This window comes from Abrus precatorius, unplaced genomic scaffold (assembly GCF_003935025.1).
Source record: "Abrus precatorius isolate BTA unplaced genomic scaffold, Abrus_2018 Scaffold9, whole genome shotgun sequence".
Classification (NCBI taxonomy): Eukaryota; Viridiplantae; Streptophyta; class Magnoliopsida; order Fabales; family Fabaceae; genus Abrus; species Abrus precatorius.
The window spans coordinates 16,574,928-16,586,573 of NW_020874439.1; the positions used below are offsets into that span (position 1 = coordinate 16,574,928).

The following is an 11,646-nucleotide window of genomic DNA, read 5'->3' on the forward strand; positions in this document are numbered from 1 at the left end:
TTACGATGAGGGCATGTTGAAGTGAAAAAGCCAGGATATGACAAATGCAAAAACTATACAAGCAAGCAGAAAATTGAGGAAGCGATGGCCCTGCCAAAATCTTCGAGTATCTGGAGATTGGGTTTGTGTTGTGATTGTGGATGCTATGGCAATACCATTGTTGCTATCACTCAAACTCTGTGATGTATCCTCGTTTGCCCCATAAACGTTCAGTGCCACAGAATGACATATTTCACATGTCCTGAATTCAAACACAAATACAATCAAAACAATATTACAAATTTATAAAACTAAAGAGAAAGCTGTTCAAATAAATTGCTACAATTTGTACAGTTACATAAGTAGAAGAAAGCAGATATGATAAAAATAACTTATTTAAACAATTTACGTGGTGAAACTTATTAAAATATGTTTAAAAGAACAAATTTCATATCCAAATCTTTTATTTATTTTTATAAACATTACACAATTATTTTAATTTAAAAATAAAAAGAAATTATCATCTCCTCCCTTCTCTTCCCAAACCCAACTCTCAACATATCATGAGGAATTTTATTCAAATTGAATGAAAGTGTATTTTCAGTTGATATATTTGATCTACTATGATGTATAATGAAGCCATATTAGACAGCTTTTGATGCCTGTACGCCCAGGCCTCACTTGATTCATTCCTTCATCAAATCTACAATTGTCTTTGAGATTATGACAGAATCACATGATATTGATTGCTTTTTTCACCACCCAATTTTGTTAGTTGAACCACTTTTTTTTTCTTCTCCCAGAAATTAAATTCTCAAAGTAATTTTATAATTTTCAAAATTGAAATTCTGAAAGTGACAATAAAAAGGTGGTGTGAATAGCCAGAAAAAAAAAAGGTGGTACTAGCAATCCCCTCACATGATAAACCATGTAGCCATTAAAAAAAAAAGAATACGACAAACAGTCTCATGAATTTTCCAACAATACCAAAGCATTATATATATATATATATATATATATATATATATATATATATATGACCCTTCCTTAACAAATGGCCCCAAGCATGGAAAACAGATAATCCATCAATAAATATTTTCACTACCATGTATTTATTTAGAAAAGGAAAGAAAAATTATAGCACTTGGTTTAGAATTTATGGGTTGCAATTAAGAAATCAGGCATTAGCTAGCACAGTGGCATGAGTACAGGTTTTAACTGTTCTGCCATCTGCAAGAGACACTGCTGAACCTTTACAGTGTGGCAATATTTTATACATCAAAGTACTTTGACTAGGATCAGGAAATTTATTATTTTCTGATTCTCAAAACAATTACTTAAAGTTTGATGTCATCATACATCATAAATGAACAAATTAACAACAATCTTTAATTTTTTTTTTTTGTTAAGGACACATCATCAATATAAGCATCCACCAAGGAAAAAATGATGTATATAAATACAAGAACAGAATAGAGAAGGCATCAAAGCTCCACTTTGATTGTGACAAAGAGAATGAAAAGAGAGTAATATGAAAATTTCTTAATTTCAGAAAAGGGACAAAGCAACAAGGAATCCTACTTTGCTTACCCAAGTCAGCTAATCAGTGGGACTGGCTAATGCTTTATGCCTTTCTTTTTAAATCATCTTTAAATAATGTAATCTTCCATATCATTCCCCTCTCTTGAAGAAATAATGAAACCTGCTTCCTCATAGTTTTTGTTCCTTAACAGCGCTATATATTTAACCAAAGTACTTTCTCCACCACCTTCAAACTTTTATTCAACATTCAATTAAACCATCCACAACTTAATTATATTTCATAATTTTTCTACTTACAGTTTTTAATATCATACCCATCAAGCAAACATAAGATGCCAGTAATTGTAAAATTTTCTATATGACATGGCTAATTAAAATGTTCAAATCCTCAATGCAAAGAATCAAGAAGGGGGCATCTATTTTTTTCCCCAAAATCATGAAATTAAAATAATAATAATAATAAAATAATAATAATCAAGTTTCACAGTCCAAATACGAAAATATAGGCTTTAAAGAATAAACTGACCTGTTCCCCTTAATCTTGAACCAAGCCTCAGCACAATTCTTGTGAGCAGTACCTAAATCACCCTTGCAAGAACAACCCAATTCAATGGGAACTCCACAATCTTGACTATCGCTTTCCAAACCCAGGTGACAAATCCTACAATCCTTCTCCACTTTGGCCAAATGCACCTTAATTTCAGGAACCCTACTTTCAATTTCCACCTCCACAGAACAATCAGTAACAGACGAATCCCTCCTAAAATCACCAGCACCCTCATCCTCAGAATCAGAAACACAAGCAAAGCTATAATCATCATAAGTGTCACCATTTGTTGAATAGAAATGGGAATAGCAAGAACCATTCTCAGCATCAGAAAAGCACATGCTCATGTCACTGCCAGTCACAGAACGGTGGTGATGATGAATTCCTTGCTCCAAATCCACACAAGACATCTGAAGAGTTGACATTTTCCAAGAAACAAAGCCTCCTCAGAGGTTGAAACACAACATGAAACCTCAAAGTTTGTATCTTTTGGGTTTGTAGCTCTTCAACAAGCACCCCTTGTTCTAGAAGAAGAGTGCATAAATATAATAAAAAAGAAAAGTTGGAGGGTGTAAAGAATTGAGAATTGGATTAGGTGATGTTTGGTTCCAAACCCATTAATGCATCATTCCAAAAGTTTCAAGTTTTGGAACAGGTTGAGGAAAGTTCCATGCTTTCAAGGCTCAATGCTGGTTAGAGAGAGAGAGAGAGAGAGAGAGAGGTGTAAGGAAGGAAGTAAACAATGGTGTACAAGACAGGGACTCTTGGTGTGGCTGAAGACACGGACAGTGACACTGCAAACAAGAACAGAAAACGTGCAGGGAGAGTACAGCGAGAAACTTAGCAGATTGCATAGATAAAGAGGTTGGGAACAGTGAAAACAAAAAGAAGGGAAACATTAACATTAAACAAAGTAAGTGAAAGATTATCAAAATCTGTATTTTTTTGTGGTATCCCTCGCAATCTGTAACATATAATATTTTCTTAATTTAATTTAACTATACTGATTTTATATCGTTATTTAATTATAGATTGTGCTATATCAGTAATAATTATAAATTTAAAATTATATTTATAATAAATTTTAATTGATTGAGAATATAATTTTTTTAATAAGGGTACATTAAAATTATTTCTTTTACAAATTTATAACATAATCTTAATAATTACTTAAAAGCATAAAAATATTATGTAATTGAGTCTGCAGTTGTTACACACCGACCAAAATCAAATTTGTGTAAAATTATCAGAGTAATGTTAAAAGTCATAATTACTAATTGAAAACTTAACATATAAACTGTTAGAGAAGGCTTATTGTATTATTTTATTGCCGATTTTGGTCCTTTTCAAACAATTTTGGTAGAATGATCCCTTATTTTATTGCCTATATAACTGATACCAGTTATATTCATAATTTGTATTCTTTTTTAAGTTGATTAACCAAGAGTGTGGTTAAGCTTATTTTGATATCAAAAAATTCTGATCTAAGCATCAATATAATCTCAATAATTATATCTTACTGCGTCAAATGATTGAAAGAATTTTTTATAAGAGTTTAAATTTTTCTCAAAATTTTTTAAACTTAATACTTTGAGAATTTGGATGGTTGAATGTGTAATAATTTAAGGATCATTTTGATCTTTGTAATATTTAATGGAAACAGAATATGTATCTACTAAGATAAATTCATAAAATTGTCTGATTTTATTTAAAGCATAAGTTCTGAAATGAAAACTAGAAGCAAAAGCTTTAGAAATAGCTTTGTAAAGATTTTTGTCTAAAAATTTAGGCTCTATTTATAATACTCAGAAAAATAGTCTTTAGCAATTTTGGATTGAGAATCTTTCTTTGTAGAAGATTCAGCTTCATCTTAATTTTGAAGGAGAAGAAGGAAATCTTTAAAATTGTCTTTTAACTTCTCTATTGAATCACATCCTGATAATAAGGCTGCAATTCTTGATTTCTGATTTAGAAATTGGAATGTTGCTGGATCAGCAAGTTTTAACAATTTGGGATTAGCTCCAAAAAACTCATCGACTTTTGAAGGTCCAGCATGGTCTGCCTTAAATTGATTCCACCATTTCACGAAGGAATACCTGTGAAGAATAGGGAGAACTTCTTTTTTTTATTTTGCTATATCTGTATTGCCATGAGAATATCCATGCTAGAGCAAAGACAGAGAAATATTTAAGATCCACAGGGATTCTTGATTCCTATGAATATCTACTCTTGAATTGAGTATATCATTCTTTTACTAGAGAAGGAAAAATCTCTTCTATTGGTCCAAAGAAGTCCCACAATTGTAAGAACCAATTTGAAAAATCATAATTTGTATTCTTTTTGAAGTAGATTAACCAAGATTGTCGATTAAGCTTATTTTGATACCAAAAAATTCTGGTCCAAGCGTCAATATAATCTCAATAATTATATCCTACTGCATCAAAGAGTTGGAAGAATTTTTTGTAAGAGTTTAAATTGTTCCCAAAAGTTTTTGAACTTAATACTTTGAGAATTTGGATGGTTGAATATGTAATGATTGAAGGATCATTTTGATCTTTGTAATATTTAATGGAAACAAAATCTGAATCCACTAAGATAAATTCATAAAATTGTCTAGTTTTATTTAAAGCATAAGGTCTGAAATGAAAACCAAAAGGAAAAGCTTTAGAAATAGCTTTGTAAGGATTTTTGTCTCAAAATTCAAGCTCCATTTATAATACTGAGGAAAATTTTTCCTTGGCAATATAATGTGAGAAATTTTGAGATTTTTTAGAGGTTTGAATCTATTTATCCTTTTGGAGAGAAATAGCTTTACTAGCCTCTGTAGGAAGGTTAATTGTTTTGGTTAAGGATTGGACAATGGTATTTAGCTTATTAAGTCTAACTCCATTTCGTCTTCAGAGGCAATATCTGCACAAAATTTTTTAGGTAGACTACTCAGACTTCTTTGTTAGATAGCTAAAAGTGTACTAATAAGTAAAGTATAATCTACTTTTGTTTGTTTGGATATTTTTGATTGGGAAGAATTGACCTTATTGGTTGATTCATTTTTAGGAATTCCAGATTGTTGGGTAGATGACTCAATAATTTAGATAGCTTTCTGGGTTGATGACTTAATCGGAGTGGATGATCCCGAAGAATCTGATTGAGAGTTTGCAGAAGTAGACTTTAAATTGAATCAGGTTATTCTTAAATTTAATATGTAATACACCAAGTCAAATATTCTAAGTTAACCCATTTAAATAGTTTTAAAATTACCAGTTTCCAATTATTTAATGCATCACAAAAGTTTTATAATGTGTCAATCCTGTCATAAGAATGACAATGAGTATAATATTCAATGGGTATTTAAAAAAAAAAAAAACTACAAAGGATAAGGTAATTATTCGCTTAATCACACGAGTATAGATATATAAGGCAAAACAAGCTATCCAACCAGTGACGGGTTAGTCAAGCTAAAAATGCTTAAATTTAAATTGTTCTTATAAAAATAATGCTCAAAACATAATTATATAGGATTTTGTGGACTTAACTAGCAGTAAACTTGATTACATTGAGTTAAAAAGACTCAAATTTAAATTAAACTCAAAATTTAAAGGGTAAGCCCTACATTTTGTTAAGCAAGAAATTAGCCTTACTTATTTTGGTAGCTCTACAAGTATGGGTAAATATTTGTAAAATTATAAAGGTATGCAGTAGTAGTAATAACAATAATTATTATAATTATAATATAATATATGATATATTATGTTATATTTAATTTTTTTTATCAATATAATAATTCATAGTATATATTATATAGTATTATATTCAAATACTTTTTCATCAAATTTTTTCTTTTATGGTAAGCTTAAATTTCTATTCCTTATCATGTTTAAGGTATGAATTTTATGAGGTTGTTGTTATTTTGAATTTATTTTTTAAGTAATTCTTTTTACAATAATAAGTTAATCATTATATTCATCTATTAATTTTTATGAGCAGAAGTACTATTACTCTTTTCACTAGTTAAAGATGAAAAATTCAAATAAAGTAGCTCTTCAAAAAGAATATGAAAGTAGTAATTCTTTTAGTATCTATATTGTTACTCTAACACTCTCATTTTCTCTTTGTTATTTATTTTTTATTATATTTGATTTTAAATTATGAGAGTTTGAATTTTAGTAGCTTTAGAGAGTCTCGATCAAATGAAATATGTCTCGCTTAAGCAAGATTAAGCTTTTTGAACTAGGTGTTCTAGAGCATTCTAGCTCAGGTAAGATGAGTCTTGCCTAGGTGAGAAGAGATAATATTGCCTCAACTGTCCTTTCGCCTAAGTGAGATATGCCTCGCTCAAGCGAGAAGTCATAAGAAAAATGGGACGCTATCTGGACCCATTCTCACTTAGGTGATTAGGTGTCTCACTTTTGTGAAAATATCAGAAAAATGGATAAAAACCTTTGTCTAATATTTTTGCCCAAGCAAAAGAGGTCTCACCTAGGCGAGAGTAGACCTCAGTCAAGCAAGAGTCTGCTAGCTCAAGTGAAAATGCGCGAGTTTAGAGAGGTATTTAAAGAACTTTTATTCTAAAAACTTACATTAGAAGTCAAACAACCTTTGCTCTCATTTCTCTCTGTTCTCTCACCTTTCTTTCTTAGAGCAACCTTCCTTAAACCTCAACTCTCTCTTGAATCTATACTTAAACCTTTGTTCCGATCAACTCCAAGTAAGTTGCTCGGAGCTTAACCATTCAATCCCTTTTCTATTTTCTCTATTTTCTTTCTTCTCAACAGTGCTCCACTTTGAAATATATAGGGAAAGCTTAGTCACTTGGACGATATCTTCCTTATATTTTTTTAAAAATCTTTTAATCGAGGTAAGAAGAGTTTTGTCCCATCATTAGAACATGGTAAATATTTTGTATTCATGAGAATACAGAGAGAATTTCCTGCAAAGAGGTTGTGCATGTTTACTTTCGTTACTCATAGTAAACACGCGCATTCATTTCACTCTAGCGAAGCTGCATGTAATCAATTTTACTAGTGAAATTGAACACTACAAAGAAGAGAAGCTACAATGGGATGGGCGTAAACACTATCAACAACTAAAGTGATCACTCTAGGAAGCGTTATTTTTACTATAAATAGGAGTTTTACTTTTAGGATAGAGATCTTTTTGACATTTCTTATATTTTTCATTTTAGATACATTTGCAGAGGCTTAGGTTAGACCTTGGGTGGCTACCAAGGGTTCCAAATTAGGGTTAATTCTTCATCTTACTCTTTCTTTCATTTCTACTTTAATTTTCTGGAGTTTTATTGGATTTTATCTCTTGTAATGATGAACCTCATTCTCATGGAGGGCTAAATTTTGTTATTAATCCCTAGTAAGTTTGAGGTTCTCGAAATCCTAGGTTTAATGCCAATACAAATTCCTTTTTATAAATTTCATCTTCCTTAATCTCTTGAAAACTGGTTAAAGATAAAATGGGGGTTGATGCTTAATTAATCTTAATTTCATTTTTAACAAGGGTTCAAAGCTCAGTTTGCTTAATTCTGGGTTTGGTTCTAAGTTTTCTTAATTATAAGAACTAGGGATTTTAGCTCATGTAATTTGCTTAATCTTGCATGAGAAATTAGGGTTGATTGACACTTATTCTAATTGACCTAGTTCTAGAAAAGGATAATGTATTTGATTCTTAATAAGATTCATGATGGAACCAATATGGATGAACTAGGGGTTAATATATTTTGTTAATTGAATTTTTTAACTTAATTTCTTGCTTGAATGCCTTTAAATCTGAAAACAACAAACCCCCTATTTATTTTCTGAATTTAGTGCTCATAACATGTTTGATGTATAATCTCATACCCAATATTCACAAGAGGACGACCTAAGTTAGTTAGCCTAACACTACATTAATTCTATTAAACTTTGATAAAGGTAGCAACAAGTCTCGCCATCAGTGTTTTACTTTAGGCATAATTTATTTGACTGAATGATGAGAATGAGATGAAAGAAAGAGTATTATAAGTAAAAAGTGATAAAGGAATTAGTGTGAATGGTTATAGAGATATATTGGGTAATAAAATATGGAGCCGATTATAGAAATTTAGGAGAAATGTAGGATGGTGAATGACATTCACCTATGTGTACACAATCTATTTGAGAGTGAATGCATAACATGACTTTATGTAACACCCTCTTTTTCATTTTTGATTAATTATGAATTATTTAATATTATGTAGGGTTAGAATATGCTTAGGAATGATTTATGAGTATTTTGGAAGAAGTTTAGTGCAAGGGATCTCACTCACGCAAGATAGGTCTTGCTCAAACAAGACTGAGCGTCCAAAATCACAAGATTTCAAGGCATTCTCCTTCAAGCGAGATGAGTCTCGTTCAAGCGAGAATGAGATAAACTCAGCTCAAATGTCATCTCACCCAGACAAGAGTGATCTCACTTAGGTGAGCTGAGATCTCGCTCGGGCGAGATGAGTCGCTCAGGCGAGGACTTATAGGAAAAATGTCCAACTCTTTAGATGTCATCTCACTTAGGTGAGATTGCGCTCACTCAAACGAGAATATCATAAAGTAGTTGAGAGATTATTGTATGTATATCTCGCCTAGACAATTATGTAAAATTAAGTCTTGATATATTTTTTGTAGTGATTTGTAAATATTAAACCTTTGTACATCAATGAAATCCAATGTATGCATATTTTATACTACTTAAGTGAAATTTTTTATAGCAAATCATAATGTAATAATAAATATTCATCTTTTATTGTTTTGAATACTTTTGTAATTGAGCCATGAAAAAGGAAGTTTTAGTTCTTATAACATTTTTATACTATATGTATAAGGAATTCATTTTATTTTCAATATCTTGCCATAAAATTTATCTTTTTACCTAAAATTGAATAAGAAATTAATTATTTAACAGTTACTACAAAAGTAAAAAAGTATCTAGTTTTACATGTTAAGATATTCCCTTAATGCTTAAATAATGTCAATTTTGGTTCTACAAGTAATGGTAATGGTTTCAAAGTGATTGAAGACGGAAAGAAAAGAAAAATATTAAGAGTGTGTTTGTTTGTGTTAGTGGCAAAGTCTACTCATCGAAAAGTAATAAAGGAGTTATAAATTATGTTCTCAAAATATCATCGTACAGAAATTGTTTCCAATTACTAAGAGTTTCTTAATTCAATTTTTTGAACTTAAAGGATGCGAAAATAAAAACAAGGATTAAAATTAAATCAATTATCAATGAACTTAAGAGTAAATAATGTAACACACTTCTTGGTTGAACTTATACAAGCGAAATTTATGGCATATGGATTTACTTATTTAATCATTTATACTATTTTTCTGTTTAACTCTAAATCTAATTTCTTTGTGATTACCAATCATTCATACAAATACTATTAATACTCAATGGTCATGTAATATTAACATCCATAATGGTCATGTAATATATAATTTAAGAAAGCATAAAATACTTATGAACTTGTTAATTTAATAACAATTGGAAGAGAAAAATTAATTTAAAAACCCTAAAATCTCTTCTTAATTGGGCTTGCCACAGGTGAGTATGGTTGTGCATGTGTATCACTAGAGCTGACAAAACGGGCAGCCCGGCCTGGCCCGATACGGGTAGCAGGCTCAAACGGGTCGAACTTAATTAGCCCAAGGTAAAAATGGGCTTATATTTTTACTGTCCAAGCCTTACCCTATGCGGGCTACGGTCTTCTGCGAGTTGGCTCAACAACTCAAATAATTTCTTTTTCTTTTTCTTATTTTTGTAACATGTCATTTTTTTTTACTGTTTTTATAACAACAAATCATTGTTTTTATTGTTATTTTTATTATTTGTAACATACCATATTAAGCTATTTTTGCAAGAACTTAATAGACCACTCATTTTTTATGTCCAATTTTTGTATTATACTATTTATTTTTATTTTTTTTTTAAGTTGTAAAAGGCCATTGGTTTCTTTTTTTTATTATTTTTGTAGCGGTGCAAAAGTATATAATTTATACTTGTAATTTTAGGATTTTGAAACTAAAATATATTCCTTTTCAAACTCCTTAAAATTCAGGGTTTAATCTCAATATATATATATATATATATATATATATATATATATATATATATATATATATATATATATATACGGGCTGCTCGAACCTGCATAGGCCAACCTGATTAAAGCCCTATCAGGTACCGGGCTTATTCGAACCTGGCCAAAATAGTCCAAGGTAATTTCGTGTTTTAATTTTTAGAGCTTAAACCTGCCCATTTAACAGGTTTTTTTGGGCCCAATCCATCGGACCATCCCATTTTGCCGACTCTATGTATCACAATACCCTCGTGCTTGCTATTAGAATTTGGGCATATTGACTAGTGCAAAATTATGTTTTTCAACCAATTTAGACCCAAAACACCCAAAAATCCAACTATGGCCATTTTATGCTAAACTGTATAGTTAATATTTAAATCAGCGTAAAATTCAATTAAGATAATGGCCATACATAAATGAATAAGCTATAAAAGTATGTCAGGATACAGACTTATCAGTTTGCATTTTAAAAAAGAGAAATCTCTTTTTAAAATGCAAAGAAACATGCTCTAAGTCATTGATTTCACTTCAAGAGAAAAATAATAAAGAAAAGATAGGTTACAATTTTATTGGAAAGAACAAAAATAGAAAAAACAAAAGGGTCATAATTTTTTTAAACAACTTCCATTTTATCCACAAAGATCTGTTAGAAAATATTATAATTAAATTTTAAAATAATTGATTAATTATTATATATTAATTTTATTATTCTAATTTAATTGTTATTATTACTGATATTTACAAGTGTGTGGGCAGTAGGGCTATGCAAAAAATCTAGTTTTATAAATATAATCCATAACCAATATTAAATTGGTTTAAAAAATCTAAATCTATATTAAACTATTTTTTTTATTAACTATATTTGTGTAACCAGTTTAATATCTAAATTCACTTTCTAAAATTAGATTTTTTTTATTTATCCAATATGAAAGTACTATCTTCTATATTAATTTTATTATTATTTATATTATTAATTTTTATTTTTACAAGTTTAAATTTAAACTTTTATCATGAACAAAAAATAATAATAAATATTTTATAAACTTCTATAAAATATAATATAATTAATAAATATTGCTAAAATATTTTTGAAATACATTAATTTAATAGAACATTAAAGATAACAAATTTGTTTTACCTTAAAAACAAAATTTATATATTTAAATCTAAACACAAAATTTAAATCTATGAATGGATGTCCATTCGTTTTTTCACTTTTAAGCCTCCAACAAAATTAATATTTTAAAAAAATTAAATAGACATTTGGTAGTTCCGTTGGAAATTTGGACTAAGTCTATCCCTACACTATTCGTTTCCAAACAAATGTGTAAACATATCAAATTTTTAACTATGTATAGTAAAAAATACTTTCATTTATTTAAAATTATTTAAATCATAATAAATTAAATTTAAAATTAATTCAACGTAAAACTAAATTTAAAACTAGTTTCAATAAAAATTAAATTTTAAATTAATT

At 29.3% G+C, this 11,646-nt stretch overlaps 1 protein-coding gene across 1 annotated transcript; it reads right to left on the reverse strand.

Annotated features, from left to right (window-relative positions):
- LOC113851569 lies at positions 1 to 2,493 on the reverse strand. Its single transcript, XM_027482087.1, has 2 exons — positions 2,048 to 2,493; positions 1 to 241 (listed from the first exon to the last, which is right to left on the reverse strand). The coding sequence occupies exons 1-2, from the start codon at positions 2,491 to 2,493 to the stop codon at positions 1 to 3; spliced, it is 687 nt and encodes a 228-aa protein (XP_027337888.1).
- Between the last annotated feature and the right edge of the window lie 9,153 nt (positions 2,494 to 11,646).

Bases quoted from the DNA above. Each gene is read 5' to 3' on its own strand.
- LOC113851569 (XM_027482087.1), bottom strand. From the start codon at position 2,493: ATGTCAACTCTTCAGATGTCTTGTGTGGATTTGGAGCAAGGAATTCAT. The intron at 242-2,047 runs GTCAGTTTATTC...GTTTGAATTCAG, and splicing joins TTCAAGATTAAGGGGAACAG to GACATGTGAAATATGTCATT.